Source organism: Rhinopithecus bieti, unplaced genomic scaffold (genome assembly GCF_001698545.2).
Source record: "Rhinopithecus bieti isolate Rb0 unplaced genomic scaffold, ASM169854v2 scaffold_48197, whole genome shotgun sequence".
NCBI classification, from domain to species: Eukaryota; Metazoa; Chordata; class Mammalia; order Primates; family Cercopithecidae; genus Rhinopithecus; species Rhinopithecus bieti.
Window position 1 is genome coordinate 1,568,591 of NW_016819410.1, and position 18,930 is coordinate 1,587,520.

General features: G+C 35.1%; 1 protein-coding gene and 1 long non-coding RNA gene across 2 annotated transcripts in view; one reads left to right on the forward strand and one right to left on the reverse strand.

Annotated features, from left to right (window-relative positions):
• The window catches only part of LOC108519750 (uncharacterized), a 27,320-nt gene that overhangs the window by 908 nt on the left and 7,482 nt on the right, over positions 1-18,930 (forward strand). Inside the window, exon 2 of the long non-coding RNA XR_001882718.1 lies at positions 10,746-10,867. This is a non-coding gene — a long non-coding RNA (uncharacterized LOC108519750). The remainder of the gene's footprint in view (positions 1-10,745; positions 10,868-18,930) is intronic.
• SNX16 (sorting nexin 16) overlaps positions 7,983-18,930 on the reverse strand; it is a 45,686-nt gene continuing 34,738 nt past the window's right edge. The window contains 3 exon segments of the mRNA XM_017858969.1: positions 7,983-9,991; positions 10,742-10,861; positions 11,453-11,589. Of these exon segments, the coding sequence (XP_017714458.1) occupies positions 9,895-9,991; positions 10,742-10,861; positions 11,453-11,589 (354 nt within the window). The 3' untranslated portion in view covers positions 7,983-9,894.

The window sequence follows — 18,930 nt, forward strand, 5'->3', positions numbered from 1 at the left end:
TTAAAACCCCGTGCAATGTTTTTATAAGCCCCTGTGCAGAAGACCATGATATAAAAGAAGCCCTTACAAGACACTAGATCAGCCCTTTAGGGTTGATATACTTCACCCCAGGCTCATTATACAAAAGGCAGGGAAGGACGCAGTGGTTGCGTTGCTTCTGTGCACTGTGGGAACCACCAAACTTGCAGTCAGCTTCCATGAGGAACCAGGAAGGATTTGGGAAGCTATCTCTTTGCTTACTTGTATCCTCAAGGCCTAAATCTTTTGCCTTGTTTGTTGAACTATTAAGTTGAGGTGGACAACTCTGCCCTACTGTGAAAGCTCTTTGTGTTTGACGTAGATTACTCTGAAATCCGCCATTAAATTCTTCACAAAAGTCTCCGCTTACCTTTTAGTTCAAATTAAACTGCTTTTTCCAAGCCCCATGCATCTAGATAAATATCTGTAACTGTTATTTCATTTTTCTTGTTTAATTGCTAGTTCAAAGCCATTGTGTCCTATTGAAAACATTACACAGATTTCCAGTATTTCATAGATTAAAAAGGTATTTTAAGTTTAGTTTGATAAAGCACTATTTACTAACGTGTAACTTGGAAATGAAGTCAGAACAAAAGTCATTTGTAACCTGGGTAGACCCTGTTTAAGCCTTCAAAATTTAAGATTAGGGTGAACAACTGAAATAAAATGCTTAGTTAACGAATGACATTAGGTCTGTTCACCAATATCAGTTTAATGAAATATTTATGCCATGTAGTTTAGGCATATAGATGGACTCTTCTTAATGGCCAAAGATAATGGTAGTCAGGACAGGCTGAATGTCAGATTCTACCCATTCATGAGTGCCTACCATGAGACAGGCTGGGTTTAGCATATTCATACTTTATTTAGGCCATAGCAATGCTATAGCTTGGATGGCATTATCTTCCTTTTATAGGAAACAGACATGTTGAGGAATTTGCCATAAGTCATCAGATGGTGGGGCAATATACATATTAGTTTTTATTAGTTTAAAAGTAATTTTACAAATTACAAACATGCATATTGTAGAAATTGAGAAAATACAGATTTATGAAAAGAAGAAAATAAAACTTCATAATTTCATCAAGTGGAGATAACCACAGGTATTATTATATTTATTCTTTCTGTATACAAATATATACATGTATATCTTTTTACTTGTAAAACTGAAATTACAGTTTTGTAACTTGCTTCTTTAATTTAATGGTTGTCTTAGTCTATTTTCTGTTGCTACAACAGAATACCACAGACTGGGTAACTTATAATGGAAAGAAATTTATTTGGCTCATGGTACTGGGTACTAGAGGCTGGGAAGCCCAAGAGCATGGCACTGGAATCTAGTGAGAACCTTCTTGCTGCATCACAACAGGGCAAAAGACATCACATGGCAAGAGAGAGCAAGGAATTAAATTCAACCTCAAGTCCTTTTGTAATCAGCATTAATCTATCAATGAGGGTGAAGCCCTCTTGACCTAAACACCTCCCATTAGGCCCCACCTCCTAACACCATTGCAGTGAGGATTAAATGTCCAATGCCTGCTTCTTTGGGGACACATTGAAACCACAGAAGTAGTGTATTGTGAATATCTTTAATCCTCCTTTTTTATTTTTTAAACTTTTATTTTAGGTTCGGGGGTACATGTGCAGGTTTCATGTATAAGTAAACTTGCGTCATGGAGGTTTGTTTTACAGATTATTTTGTCATCCAGGTACTAAGCCTAGTACCCATCGTTATTTTTTCTAATCCTCCCTCTGCTCACCCTCCACCCACAAGTAGGACCCAGTGTCTGTTGTTTTTCTCTTTGGGTCCATGTGTTTTCATTTTTTAGCTCCCAGTTAAAACTGAGAACATGCAGTATTTGGTTTTCTGTTCCTGTGTTAGCTTGCTAAGGATAATGGCCGCCAGTTCCATCTGTGTTCCTGCAAAGGATATGATCTTATTCTTTTTTATGGCTGCATAGTATTCCATGGTGTAAATGGACCACACTTTCTTTATCCAATCTGCCATCGATGAATATTTAGGTTGATTCTATGTCTTTGCTATTGTAAATAGTGCTGCAGTGAACATACACATGGTATGTCTTTATGGCAGAATGATTTATATTCCTTTGGGTATACACCCAGTAATGGGATTGCTGGGTTGAATGGTATTTCTGTTTTTTCTTTGAGGAATCTTCACACTACTTTCCACAGTGGCTGAACTAATTTACACTCCCAACAACAGTGTATAAGCATTCCCTTTGCTCTGCAATTTTGCCATCATCTGTTGTTTTTTGGCTTTTTAATTATAGCCATTCTGACTGGTTGAGATGATATCTCATTGTGGTTTTAATTTGCATTTCTCTAATGATCAGCAATATTGAGCTTTTTTTCATCTGTTGGCTATATGTAAGTCTTCATTTTATTGGGTACAAAAGAGTTTGCAATTTTATATGCCATGCAGTATTTAACAAATCCTCTAAATACTTACAACTTTTTAGTTGAAGTATTTGTGATTAATGTAATGCATATCCTTTGAATTAAATCTTTACACATCACATATATGTCGTTAGTTTAAGTTCATAGAAATGTAATTGCTATGTTAAGGCTATGAATGTTTTTAATGGTTTTGCTACATATTGCTAAATCAGCTCCAGAAATATACTTAAAGAAATTTGCACTCCCATCAGCAATGCACAGAGTTCATTTCCACATAATCTAGTGAGAACACTGTTTTCACAACACATTCTTGCCAATGTAGTGTCTTCTTGTAGTTGCAATTACATTTATTTGATTGCTAGTGAGATCAGTTTTTTTCATTCTTTAAATTTCCTCTTTAAAGTTTGCTTTATTTCTTTATTGATACATTGCAATTATACATATTCATGGAGTAAAATTTGATGTTTTGGTACATATATGTTATATAATAATCAAAACAGAGTATTTAGCATATTCATTATTACCTCATACATTTATCATGTCTTTGTGGTGAGAACATTCAAAAGCCTCTCTTATAGTTATTTTATAATATACATTGACTTACTCTTAACTATTGTTAACTATTGTCACCCCATTTGCAATAAAACTCCACAACATATTGCTTCTATCTAATTGTAACTTTCTCCCAGTTGACCAACAGTCTTCTGTCTTCCCTTGCTTCCTCTCCTCCTCAGTCTCTGCTTCTAGGATATCAACTCCTTTTTTTTTCAGATTCCACATATGGTGAAACCCCTTCTCTTCTAAAAATACAAAAATTAACTGAGCATGGTGGTGTGTGCCTGTAGTCCCAGCTACTCAAAGACTGAGACAGGAGAAGAGTCTGAACCAGGGAGTCGGAGGTTGCAGTGAGCCGAGATCATGCCACAGCACTCCAGCCTGGCGACAGAGCCAGACTCTGTCTCAAAAAAAGAAAAAAAAGGAAAAAAAAAAAAAAAAGAAAAAGAAAAAAGAAAAAGGAAAAGACTATTGTAATGGTTCATTTGAGATAGTTTTGTGACAGTGGAGATGAAAAGAAATGGATAGATTTAAGGTATAAGGGAAATAATCCCCACACTCTTCAACCCTGAAATACACACATAATAGGCCTGCCACAGTTCTCCCTTTCTCTATAAAATGTGCTGCTCACACTCATGGCACCCTGAATGCTTGTGACTAGTAGCATCCTTTTTAGGACACCTAGGTATTCCTATTCCCCCCAAGAGAGATGGATGATTACCAAGAATTAGTTTTGTTTCCAAATTTGTGCATATCAGCTGTATTTTAAACATTTTAAATAAGTTTATTAATAGTATATGAACAATACTACTTGAGTAGACTGGAGCCAAACTTTCTGCGGGGTGTGGTCTTCTATCTTTTAAGAAAGCAACTAAAATGTGCTAGAATTCTGCTTTTTGACAATCTTTGTCCTCCTTTTTGGCCCTCACATCTCTATAGTTTACCAAGCTTACCTCTATGAATTTACCATGAATATCTGTACCACATTAACCACAGTGATGCACAGTCATGCACAGTCATAATGTGGTTTGCTGGAAAGACTCTCAGAAGTTAAGGCACCTTTGATTAGTCTAAAAGATATTTTGCTCTCCTTTGGCTTTCAAGAGAAACAACTTTTCTCCTTCACTAACAAAATGTAAAATATTTTCCCAGATAGATGTTTCTTGTTTCACACAGATTATCCTGTAGAAAGAGCCATATCTGAACTCCTTGAAGGGATCATGTGTTTCTTAATAATTTTTATTAAGTTGTGCCAAAACATGTTTGTTGAATGAACAAATAAAAGAATAAACTAATCTTCGGAGCTGAGAAACATCTTTGTAAACATTTAATGATGCTATATGCATACTCTACTGTTACGGACTGTTTATGTCTCCTCCCCAATTTTATGTTAAAGCACTAACCCCCAGTGTGGCTGTATTGTAGATAGGGCCACTAAGGAGATAAATAATTAAGGTTAAATGAAGTAATAAGGGTGGGTCCCTGATCTGATAGGAACCATCTAAGTATAAGAAACGCAAAAATGTTTGTTCAAAGCTTCACTCACACAAAGAATAGATTATTTGAATGCGCAGTAAAATGGTGGCAGCCTACAAGCTAGGAGAAGATAGTTCAGAATGAAACCTACCTTGCCATCACCTTGATCTTGGACTTCCCAATCTTTAGAACTATGAGAAAATAGATTTCTGTTGTATAATCCACTCAGAATGTGGCATTTTGTTATAGCCATCTGAGCAGACTAATACACACACACATACATACACACACACACACACACACACACACAGAAAATACAATAGACTGCTTTCTGTTTCATACATATTTTGTTTATTGAAAGGAACCTCAGAGGTAAGGGACTTTGATAGATATTTTCTCCTCTTTAGCTTTCAAGAAAACCATTTTTTTTTCTCCTATTGTCTTTGCTAACAAAATGTCATAGACATTTGTCATAGACAAAATAGACTTTTGAAAACTTTTTTTTTCTGAAGCTTTAATCAAAAATACAATTTTAAGATAGTCTTTATCTTGGTACAATTAACAAAAAACCTACACCTTCCAGCTGCTTGGCAAGTGGCCAGAATCTTTGTGATTCTCTTACCCTTCCCTCAGACTTGTCACACTCATGTTTGCAGATGGTTGCCATAGGAGCTCTGCACATTATCTGAGATCAAAATGAGAGGAAGGGGGAAAGGCTGTATCAGCAGCATGCTTGCCTTATGGGAACAGACTTCCCAGAAGCTACCAGCAGACTTCCATTTATCTCATTGGTCGTAACTGTGACAGGCTCAAAGCTAACTGCAAGTGCAGCTGCAAAAACAAGTATTTAGTTTTTCTCATTTCTATCTAAGAGGTGGCAAAGCAGAAGAGGAGTATAAGTATCCGTAGTGTTAGCCAGTGAACAGTCTGCTATTCAAAGGAACTGTTATAGAAGCATGGACTAGCAGATCAGCTAATTCGAGAGTCCACCAGAGTTATAGGCTTAATAACCCAAATGTAGGGCTTTACATTTCACACCTTAATCACTATTTGACTACTGCTAATGTCTTTGATTACAATTAGCTAGGCTGCAAACATTATTTAAGGTCTATGCTTACTCTCACCATGTCTACTATAATAAAACATTATTGAGTATACATTGGTTGCATTGCTTATTATTTTATGTTGAGATGACACTGATCTAATTTTCTCTAATTATATACATAAGAAAGTGACAAGTGAGGTCTGTTCTAATTTGAGGCTGAAAACCATGATCGTGACTTCATGCTGTGCTCTAGTCAAAAATCCACCTATAGCTTACCATTAGCTAACATTTCTAAGTGCATTCCATATTATTCAGTGATCTTCTTTCAAGGCGGTTTTTTTATTTTTTATTTTTTTAAATAGTATTTTGCTCTGATGCCTGGGCTGGAGGGCAATGGTGCAGTCACAGCTCACTGCAGCCTCAACTCTGGTGCTCAGGTGATTCTTCCACCTCAGGAGCTGGGACTACAGGCACAGGCCACCACATCTGACTTGTTTTTTGTAGGGATGGAGTTTCTCCATGCATGCTACCCAGGCTGGTCTCCTGAGCTCAAGCAATTTCACCCAGCTCAGCCTCCCAAAGTGTTGGAATTACAGGCATGAGCCACCGCACCTGGCCCCCAAAATATGTATGTTCTAATAGAACTAAAATAGGGAAAAAAATGGAAGAAGATAAAAAATAAAGTCATGATTACAACAGAAAAGCATAACCATACAAGTGAACTACAATTTGGCCTAGAGCTGCCCAAAAGAGAAAGAGGAGCAACAAAGAGAGCTGCCCAAAAGACAGAGGGCAACCAAAAGACCCTTTAAGATGAAAACAAATCCCAAATGCCCATCAGTGATAGACTGGATAAAGAAAATGTGGCACATATACACCATGGAATACTACGCAGCCATAAAAAAAGGGTGAGTTCATGTTCTTTGCAGGGACATGAAGCTGGAAACTAATTCTCAGCAAACACAGGAACAGAAAACGAAACACTGCATGTTCTCACTCATAAGTGGGAGTTGAACAATGAGAACACATGGACACAGGGAGGGGAACATCACACACTGGGGTCTGTCGGGGGGTGGGAGGCTAGGGGAGGGATAGCATTAGGAGAAATACCTAATGTAGATGATGGGTTGAGGGGTGCAGCAAACCACCATGGCACGTGTATACCTATGTAACAAACCTGCACGTTCTGCATGTGTATTCCAGAACTTAAAGTATAATAAAAATAAAATAAAAAACCACTAATAGAAAAAAGAGAGAAAAACAAATTAGGCTGGTTGCAGTGGCTCACACCTGTAATTCCAGCACTTTGGGAGGTCGAGGCAGGTGGATCACCTGAGGTCAGGAATTTCAGACTAGCCTGACCAATATGGTGAAACCCTGTCTCTACTAAAAATACAAAAATTAGTTGGACATGGTGATGTGCACCTGTAGTCCCAGTGACTCAGGAGGCTGAGACAGGAGAATTGTTTGAACCTGGGAGGCGGAGGCTGCAGTGAGCCAAGATTGCGCCACTGCACTACAGCCTGGGCGTCAGAGTGACTTCGTCTCAAAAAAAGACCAAAAAAAAAAAAAAAAAAAAAAAAAAAAAAAACGAAAACAACAAAGAAAAAAAACCCCACACTACCCCCACTGAAAATCAACTCTTTAGGAGAAGCACATATTTTGCTGAGATCAAGACCCAAGAGAACTTTCTCCTATGGGTCTTCATAAAAGGCACACTATGTAATATATTTAATAGTAGCCATTAGCCTTAAAAACACATGTCTTGAAAATATGTTTTGATGACTGTGTTTGCTATTAGGAGCCAACAGCATAGAAACAAAGTGTAATGCAGTAACAGTAATTCTGTGAAGAGTCAAAATGTGGATCACATATGTAGCTTTCTGAAGATTTCCTAGAGGATAAAATTTAGGTTCCTCTCTCTGCTAGTTGGGAATACAAACTTGTCTTATCATAATCCCCAAACTCATATGTTTCTATAATAATAAAATCCATTTCAAAACCAAATTATTTTTTATATCTAAAGCCACTGTTCCCTTTTAATATCACAGACTGAACTAGACTACATAATTTATCTAAGCATGGTTTTCTAAATAAATGTGCTGTAAATGGCTGATCTCAGTGTAGTAGATACATTTTAAAATGCTGTCTTATGGTTGTACTAACTATATGTAAACTTATTTTTAAAAGGTTAAGTTAAAAGATTGTCCACAAAAATGTTATGTTTCAGTTGCATTCAATTTTAAAATTATTAATACAGGTTATGTTAAAGTGCATTGCACCTATTCACAAAGACTTTCAAAAAATGATCAGCAACATAAAGTGTAAACCTAAAAAGAAAATCAGACTCATTCCACATCTGTGAAATTCACCGCTTAAATATAATTCAATTTACAATAATTGTAAAAGATAGGGAGAATATAGAAAATGGAGGGGAAAACGGTATTCAACATATGAACAACACTGCTACTGTTGTAGTGAAAAAATAATTTATTAAATGAACATAATACTGGGAGTAAAATACATTACAAAAGTAAAAAAAAGTAAATTATAAATATAAATAATAGTGGTTTACCTAATTAACAGATTTTTTTCTTCATCCTTGCAGAACTTTAAATACAATCTTCCAAAAGCCAGATTGAAAAGTGGGTGGTTCACTTTAGAACAGACAGGCAACACTATAATATCTAGAATTTGGCAAAGATCTGTTATATAAGATTCAGAATTGTACTGATTAAATGATTGTTCTTTTTAAGCCTTTTGCAAGTCTAGAATAGTAATTTTAATAAATAAGCAGATCAACTTGTTATATTCATTTCTGTCTCTAAGGATAGCAAACATATTTCTAATATACATTGTGAAAAATATTCTGAGAGCATACCTGTGCACTTTGATAAAGACTACAAATTTTGGTTATTTGGTAAAAGTTATCTCCTTTTACTCCAAAGGTTAACAACAGCCATTGGATGTGTTGATATATGTCAGTAGAATTTTAAACAGCCACACCTTAATATATACATCAAGATACTGATAAACTTTTAGATAGTAAAGAAAAAAATGGAGGTTGTTATTCTACTTCTCCAGTAAGTTTCCCTCAGTTTTTAGAAAGCATACCGACTGGGATTGCAAAATGCCAGCATGATTACAATGCATATTAACAGCAATATGCAAAACAGTGAAAACGGAAAATAAATAACTTCACACTATAAAAATGAAACAAGGCACTTTCAATGACTGTACACAAACCTGAAATAAACAAACATTTTTTCATAAAGCTGACCCATAGACCCTAGGAGACTTTTGTAGAAAGTGAAATAGTAAAGGCACTACATAATTCTTTCTCCTAACTCTACTTACTAAAGAAATCCACCAATTAAACTTGGCACAAAAGAGTTTAATGATCATAAAGTGCATCACTTGGCTAAATATATTAAAAAGAAAACCAGTCATAATACAGTATAATAACATCTTCACATAAATAGAAATAAAAATGCAATGTCAGGAGTCAAGCCAGTTAGGAACTTTGCAGTATATATGGCTTTTTATTTTTTTTGTATAAGCCCCTATTTATATAGAATCTATATTTTCAAAAGAATATGCCTTAACAAAAGGAGGTAGTATTCTGAAAAAGGCAAACTCACTAAATCTAGGTAGAGATAAAGATTATGTGGAGACTAAACAAATGCAACATATTAATAACCATGACACTTATTAAAGTATTTTGACATTAATGAATCAGCTTTTAAAATCAAGGCTTTCTTATCATGTTAGCTATACGATTACAGCTCTTTCAAGTAGTTTTCCTTTGGTACTAGAAAGTCATTTTTTTTTTCTAAAGAGCATTAACATTTCAAATAAGCAAATTTTATTTAGAGATGGTAAACACGTAAACATTAAAAACTCAACTAAATTTTATCCTTACTATGATGGTCACCGATTTAAACCATTAATGAAAATATGTCATGTCAGAGATATAAAGAAGAATATATCACCCAGATAGTAACATGCAATTAATTTCCATTTGATTAATATAATTGGTGATTTAACACAGATACATATATACACAGTAGTTTGGAGCAATATATAGGCAAAACACCATAATAATTTATGCTCAGTATTTAAGAATGTGGGCCTTGATAACAGAATTCTAACAAGATTTTTTTTTTAGTGTATTAAATATAATTCGATAAAATACAATTAAAAGCAGCAATGAATATATTTCCTATCTCAATAACTTAAAAAAATTCTTTATGTAAACTTCATACATGTGCATTCTTGCTCTTTTCTATATGTTTTGCAGTTCTTTTTTTCTTTTAAAATAGTATTTGCCACTCTTCTAAATTTGCTGAATAGTCTAAATGGAGGGAACTGCTTGTGATATATTAGTCTTCTTCAGCATCATATGCCACTTCTGCTACTTCTATCTCTGATACAGCATTTTCAGGTTCACTAAAACTTAAGCATGGTTTATTATCAGCTCTGCAAAAAAAAAAAGCAACGTGTCAATGACAGGATTGGATGCATGCTATTATTTCATTTCACTATTACCTTTAAAAATCTTCTACCTTATAGAAAGAATATTTACATACTTAGTGTAAAAGTATTTAATGTAAAAGAGTATTTAAACATTCAATCAGAAATTTAATATTTTTAAGTTGTCATTGCCAGGTAAGACCCTTGGAGATAGGTTTTAAACTCTTTCAGCTCTCTGAACTACCATTTACCAATAAAAATCTACTTAGTAATTACCTTTATCTACATAAAATTGTTCTCAGAATTACAGTCGACCATTACCACTAAACTATTAACAATTACCTTGGATTTGTATGCAATAAAAACTCTATGTGCTTTTAAATACATTACCTTTTCATCATTCCTATTAGGTAGGAAGGGTAGTTTGCTATTATAGTATCCTATTTTTTGAATGGAAAAAGGGTGATATTGAGGGAGATTAAGGTAATCTGTCAATATTTTAAAAAATAATTAATTATCTGAGTCAGAGGCCAGTTAATGCAGACACAGCTCTACAGTAAGTAATGAGAAAACTTACAGCCTGATGTCAAAGATACTTTTTTAGAAAGAGCCTAAAATATCTCCAATCATTCTCTGCTTGCTTAGTAGATTCGTGATACAGTAACGCTGAGTTCATAAAAAAATACTCTATAGAGTATCATCACTTTCCTCCAATTATTCAAAGGATTAAGTTATCATAAATGAAATATTATGTACCTAGATTCTTCATCCAGGACATCCTGATCAACCTCAAGTGCAGAGGACTTCACCTTTAGGATCTGTTCACCTTCTGTTTCTGACACATCCAGTGATTCTTCAGGTTCTACAGACAATGTTCTAAAAGTATGTTATAGCAACAAGTTATTTTCTATGAACAAAACAGGCATATGTTTAATGTTGTGAATACACGTAGCTATAGCAGTCTTTAGCTGTTAAGGCTTAATGTAGTCACATAACTAATAAACAGCTCACTCTGGAAGTCAACAGAGAAATTAGTAGCTGTGATTAATTTAAAATGACTTTAGCATCAAGTCAAGACATGCTGATGAGATGGCAAACTAGAGGTTTCATATGTGAAAAGTTGGCATAAATGCCTAGAAACTAAAATATCACTTAAATAAAATAATGGTATTCTATTTAATAGTGATTATTTATTTAATAATGATTTAACAATGATTAAAATGAATAATGTTTATCTTTTTGAACAGTTAGTGGCTTATTTTCCTGATGTTTCCCATCCTTCAATGTTCAAAATTTATTTAGCAAAATTATGCTAAATAAAGCATATTTTTCCCAATGAAGTATGCCAAAAGCCTACAACTTTCAGAATCAGAAAATTCCTAAATCATATTAAAATATAAAGGGCATTTAGCCCAGAGTATTAAGGGTTGAATTAGTTAGAGTAGAAGTGCAAGTATCACAACACACCTGATTCTGTTCTCTAAAGTGTCTATATGAAGTTGCTTCTCACTGAGCAGTTTCTTTAGTGATTCCATCTCCTTTTGTTTTTCAAGTAGTTCTTTCTGTAAGCGGTAGTTAGTCTCTTCTAAAGTTTCACAGAATGCCTTAAAAAAAACAACAAACAAAACTAAACACATGCAGAAAAAGAATAAAATTAATTACAAATGCAGTATCTTTCTCAAGGGCATTATTGAAGAGTCAAAGAACATAGATAATCAAAATAAAGTATGAAACTCCAAATGATTTGTTCTCTACCCTCATCTTTTTAGGTCACTGGTATATTAACTTTCTTAGCCCCATCCAGCAGGGGACATAACTACAAGTTCTTTTCTTAAGACTTATAGTAGTAAGCTAGTGTTCCTGAAGTGAGTATGTGATATCCCTTTAGTGTAGAACTAGGATAAAAAATAATCAGCAACTACTGCTTTAGTTTTTATTCTCCTTAATCTACTTTTGCCTAGTCATACATGATTACACTTAAAAAAAATCAATTGCGGTTGATTCCATCTGTATTAGCTCAGTAGACATACTACTGTAACAGCATTTTGGTAATATTGACACTTGTGATGCAGTACCAGGATGGTGCAAGAAATGAGGAGTCAGGTACATTTTGGGAAGTGAGTGACAAAAAATGATAGATTCAGGAATAAACCAAAGAACCTAAAGAGCAAAGCCATTAATAAAAGTCACTCAACAACACAGGAATACATCAAGAAAGATTGTTTCAATCTGGTCTCTAGGTGGGTGAGGTAAAGTCTCTCCTGAAGAATCTAATCTAAAAAGCCTCGTACGGATTTTGGGAAAAATAATGTATCCCAAGGAAGACAAATAAAAACAAACACATACATAAATATAGGATACTGAAATTGCAAATACCAAAATCAAATAGAAGATCTCTAAAACACCAGGAAGACAAACCAGTTTACTATAAAATTGTAGGACAGTAGGGGACTGAGAATAGATGTCATAAAACAGTCTATGTCAAAGGCAGTGGAAAACACTTTAAAGCACTGAGAAAAATAACTATCAAGGTAGAATTCTACACTCAGTTAAATCGCACTTCAGGAATGAGGACAAAATTAAAAGACATTTGAACATCAAAGATCTAAACATTACCAATACACGTTCACTGAAAGAACTATTAAATTACATACTTTAAGAAGTAGTTAACTGAATCCCAAAGGAAAGAGAAAGAGGAAAGTAGGAATGGTGAGGAATGAAAGTGACAAACACGCAGGTAAATCAAAAGAAACACTGTGTGAAATGATAATGATGGCCAACTTTGAGGAGGGCTGTAAACAATCTGTTTCCAAAATATGAGAACATATGACCATTAAATAAAAGACAATGACTACAGAACTTAAAAACCAAGAGCAGAGAACAAAGAGAAAAACTCATTAAAAAACATGAAAGGAAAGAAAGAAGGAAAAAAGCATTTTATAAAGCAGAATAAAAGCACAAAATAATAAAATAAATACAAATATATTGGTAATTACCATATATAAAATAAACTCAAAACTTAACAGATTTTTCAGATTGTATTAAAAAAACTATGATGTTTAAAACAGACATATTTAAAATACAAAAGTAGAAACATACTTATCAGGCAACAGACAAATGTTAGCCTTTTCTCCCCTACCAAAAGTTGTGGTTTTCTTAGTATCTGACAGATGCAGTTCAAGATGATAAACATTATTAGGCACAAAGAATCTCTAATAATAAGAGTAATAATTCACCAGGAATATTTTAAATGCATAATTACAAGAAATTGAACACATCCACACCATAAGGGGTAAATTTGACATAACTCTTGGCAATTAATGGATTAAACAAAAGAAGAGTTAAGATTAAAAAAATCTAACAATACAAATTAGTAAATTTGATCTGATGAACATATATTGAACTCAGAGTCTAACAATTAAGAAAGAAATACATATTCTTTTGAAGCACACATGGAAAATTTAGAAAATTTATCACATATATGCAGATCCCAAAGACTGCAGAACACTGTCAACAACAACCAAGAACTGGTGTCAGAGAGAACATAATCTCTGAAAAAAATGCAAATAGACTAAAAAACAGTCAATAATGTATGAAAAAATGTGCTTGAAAAATTAAAGAGAATTCTAAATTTATGGAGCAAACAAGATATTATAAGGAACAATATAAGATATGAATGATAATGAAAATATTAAGACTTGTGAGATGCAATTTGACTGTTATATAAAAGAACTGTATAATACTAGAAACAACTGAGAAAGCATCCAATTCAAGAAGTCAAAGAACATACTAAAACCAAGTATAAGAAAGGAATTAAGAGACAGGAAAAGAATTTAATCAAGAGAATCAACAAGGCAAAAAATGGTTCTTTGAGAAGACTATTAAAATACACCCAACCCAAGGAAAAAAGACCAGGGGAAACAATAGTGAGATTGAAAGTGGATATATAACTAAAGATAGGTTAAGAGATTTTAAAGTCATGTGATACTACTAAGAACAACAGTCTCGCGGTGGCTTATGCCTGTAATTCCAGCACTTTGGGAGGCTGAGGTGGGCGGATCACGAGGTCAGGCGATCAAGACCATCCTGGCTAACATGGTGAAACCCCGTCTCTACTGAAAAATACAATAAAACTAGCCGGGTATGGTGGCGGGCGCCTGTAGTCCCAGCTACTCGGGAGACTGAGGCAGGAGAATGGTGTGAACCCGGGAGGCGGAGCTTGCAGTGAGCAGAGATGGCGCCACTGCACTCCAGCCTGGCGACAGAGCGAGACTCCATCTCAAAAAAGAAAAAAAAAAAAAAAGAAAAAAATGCATTTTAACATCTAAACAAAATGGTCAATTTCTAGAAAAATACAAATTCTCAAAACTGAAACTCCCGCCCCCAAATAATCTGAATACACTACAGACATTAAAGAAACAGAATCAGTTGTTAAAAGTCTACTATAAGACAAACTAAAGAAAATATCAAATCCAGATTGTTTTACAGGTGAATTCTAACAAACGTTTAGGGAACAACCAATACACATTTATTCAAATGGTTCTGGATAACAGAAAAAGAGGGACTATTCCTTGTTTTATAAAACTGGTATAATTTTGATGCCAGACCCAACAAAGGTCAGTAACAGAAACAAATATTATATATGCCAAAATTCTAAATAAAATCATCACAATTCAAATCCAGTAATTTAAAAAATGCTGAATTTGAGTTAATCTCATAAATGTTTTATCATCTGAAAATCTATGAATGTAATTTACCACACCAATAAAAAAAACCCATATGATCATCTATACAGATGCAAGTGAAAGCATTCACACAGACACATGCATACACACACACACACCCCTACAACCTCTTAACGAACTAGAAATAGAACTTCTTTAATCTAAAAACAACAAAGATAAACAAATCAACATAACTCACAACTACCACTAGCCTATAGAAAACACCATATCCAACAGCAAAATACAGGATCATTTTCATTAAAGTTAGGATGAGAGGAAAAGGATGTCCACCATAATGGCTTCAATTAACGTTGAAAGAACCTATCTAGCAAAATAATACAGAAAAATGAAATGAAAGATATTAAGTATTAGGAAAAAATACATCGTTAATATTGCAGGGGATATGATTACCTATATGGAAAATCCAAACAGATCTATAAACTAATGAGAGAATGAGACATACAAAATAGATATATAAAAATCAATAATAAAACCAGTAACTTAGAATGCAATAAAAATACCAATTATTTCATCAACAAAAATGATGAGAAATCCTATGGCTTTCCCTAGAAGTTTAAGAAAAAAAATGTAAACTTTTATTGAAGAACTTAAAAAAAACCTTCTATATGCAAAGATCTATTAATAAGAGGATTCAATACTATAAAGATACTCTTCAAAATTAATAAATAAATGAATTAAAATTCCAAACAAAATGGCAATACGGTTTTTTCATGGAACTCACGAAGTTGTTCTAAAATTCATACGGAAAAGTGAATAACCAACTTGGAAGAATAAGGGCACCCTTGTTCTGCCAGTTAATAGGATTATTTAATTATAGTACTTAACACAATATAGTACTAGCAGAGGGATAAGACTACTAAAAATGAACTGAGTGGCCGGGCATGGTGGCTCATGCCTGTAATCTCAGCACTTTGGGAGGCTGAGGTGGGCAGATCACCTGAGGTCAGGAGTTTAAGCCAGCCTGGCCAACATGAAGAAACTCCCCTCTACTAAAATACAAAATTAGCTGGGGTGGTGGTGCACGCCTGTAATCGCAGCTACTCAGGAGGCTGAGGCATGAGAAATCACTGGAATCTGGGAGGCAGAGGTTGCAGTGAGCCAAGATGGTGCCACTGCACTCCAGCCTGGGTGACAGTGTGAGACTCTGTCTCAAAAAAAAAAAAAAAAAAAAAAAAAGAACTGAGTGATCATAAACAGACCTGTTCACACTGAACTATTTAGAATAAAACCATTACTAATCAGTGAGGTAGGGATGCACTTTTAAATAAACGAGGTTGGGATCACTGGTCATCCATACAGAAAAAGTTAAATCAATTAAAAGATCTGAGGTCAGCTTGCTCCTTTCTGCCCATGGATGCTGCCGAAGCAGCATCATTAAAGTCTCTCTTCTCCCTGCAGTCATGTCTAAGTCAGTCTCCTAAAGAGCCTGAACAGCTGAGGAAGCTCTTCATTGGAGGGTTGAGCTTTGAAACAACTGATGAGAGTCTGACGAGCTATTTTGAGCAATGGGGAACCCTCACATACTGTGTGGTAATGAGAGACCCAAACACCAGGCGCTCCAGGGGCTTTGGGTTTGTCACATATGTCACTGTGGGGGAGGTGGATGCAGCCGTGAATGCAAGGCCACAGAAGGTGGATGGAAGAGTTGTGGAACCAAAAAGAGCTGTCTCAAGGGAAGATTCTCAAAGACCAGGTGCCTACTTAACCGTGAAAAAGATATTTATTGGTGGCATTAAAGACGACACTGAAGAACATCACCTAAGAGATTATTTTGAACAGTGTGGAAAAATGGAAGTGATTGAAATCATGACTGACCGAGGCAGTGGCAAGAAAAGGGGCTTTGCCTTTGTAACATTTGACGACCATGACTCTGTGGATAAGACTGTCATTCAGAAATACTATACTGTGAATGGCCACAACTGTGAAGTTAGGAAGCCCTGTAAAAGTAAGACATAGCTAGTGCTTCATCTGGCCAAAGAGGTGGAAGTGGTTCTGGAAACTTTGGTGGTGGTCATGGGGGTGGTTTCGGTGGGAATGACAACTTTGGTCATGGAGGAAACTTCAGTGGTCGTGGTGGCTTTGGTGGCAGCTGTGGTGGTGGTGGATATGGTGGCAGTGGGGATGGCTATAATGGATTTGGTAATGATGGAAGCAATTTTGGAGGTAGTGGAAGCTACAATGATTTTGGCAGTTATAAAAATCAGTCTTCAAATTTTGGACCCATGAAGAGAGGAGGCTTTGGAGGCAGAAGCTCTGCCTATGGTGGTAGAGGCCAATACTTTGCCAAACCATGAAACCAAGGTGGATATGGCGGTTCCAGGAGCAGCAGTAGCTATGGCAGTGGCAGAAGATTTTAATGAGGAAACAAAGCACTCAGCCGGAGGGGAGAGCCAGAGAAGTAACAGGGAAGCTACAGGTTGCAACAAATTTGTGAACTCAGCCAAGCACAGTGGTGGCAGGGCCTAGCTGCTACGAAGAAGACATGTTTTAGACAAATACGCATGTGCATGGGCAAAAAACTCGACCACTGTATTTCTTACTAATTGTATAACAGGTTATTTTAGTTTCTGTTCTGTAGAAAGTGTAAAGCATTCCAACAAAGGGTTTTAAAGTATGTGTGTGTGTGTGTGTGTGTGTGTGTGATATATATATATATACTTTGCATCCAGGTTGTTGATTGCTAAATGTAATAGTCTGACTGTAACGCTGAGTAAGTGTCTTTTTTTTTTTTTTTTTTTAATGTGCTTTGTAAGGTTAGTCTACTCTGAAGCCACCCTGGTAAATTTCCCCAACAGTGTGAAGTTAGAATTCCTTCAGAGTCATGACAGGTTCTATTTGGAATTTATACACAACCTGCTTGGGTGGAGAAGTCATTGTCTTCAGAAACCTTGTTGTAGTTGAACTGATGGTTACTGTTGTGACCTGAAGTTCACCATTACAAGGGATTATCCAAGCAAAATCGTGGAATTATTGGTTATAAAAATGATTGTTGGCACATCCTATGCAATATATCTAAATTGAATAATGGTACCAGATAAAATTATAGATGGGAATGAAGCTTGTGTATCATCCATTATTAGGTGTAATCAATAAATGATTTAATTCCCTTAAAAAAAAAAAAGACCTAAGTGTGAAAAGCAAAAGTTTACACTTATGAGGAGGAAATTTAGGAGAAATATTTTTATGTGTTGGTGTGTAGGGAACAACATGAGCGACAGAAAATGTGACAAAGAATGTGGAGCAGGAAATTTACAGAAGTCTCAAACAGCTACTATGGAAGATGCCAGAGCTGGCTGGTAATCAAGAAAATTAGGCTAAAATAACAATAAGATACTATTTTATACCCATCAGACTGACAAAAATTAAAAGATTGACAAATTATATTAGTGGTGATATAGAGCAAAAGGAAAATATATTGCTGGTAAAAGTACAAACTGCTACAACAAATGCACTCTTTAGCATATGCAGTGAAGCTGAAGAGGAGAATATCTAACAATGAAACAAGTGTATTCCTAGGAAAGTACCTTATATAAATCCTTGGGTTTCTTCCAAGATTGACATCCATCCCTATGAGGGAAGTACCTTAGGAAAGATGTATATAGGAATGGAAACTGTCCTTAGAATAATCATTGGAAGGCAATATTGATATAAATTTCCTTCTGGGATAGAGATCAAACAGTTCCATTAGAACTGGAAAAATCTGCTAACAAGTGATTCTAAGAAAACAGCTTAATTATGTATTACAATTCTCATTGCATTTTTAATCTGCTTTTCTGGGTTTCTCAAACTTAGGAACAAGAAAATTAAGTTCTTAACCTGTAGAATAACTGAAGATTAAAATTTAGGTAGAAGATAGATGGCTTAAGAATTCTGCTTTATTTATCCACCATGATCAAGTGGGCTTCATCCCTGGGATGCAAGGCTGGTTCAACATTCGCAAATCAATAAACATAATCCAGCATATAAACAGAACCAAAGACAAGAACCACATGATTATCTCAATAGATGCAGAAAAGGCTTTTGACAAAATTCAACAGCCCTTCATGCTAAAAACCCTCAATAAATTCAGTATTGATGGAACGTACCTCAAAATCATAAGAGCTATTTATGACAAACCCACAGCCAATATCATACTGAATGGGCAAAAACTGGAAAAATTCCCTTTGAAAACTGGCACAAGACAGGGATGCCCTCTCTCAC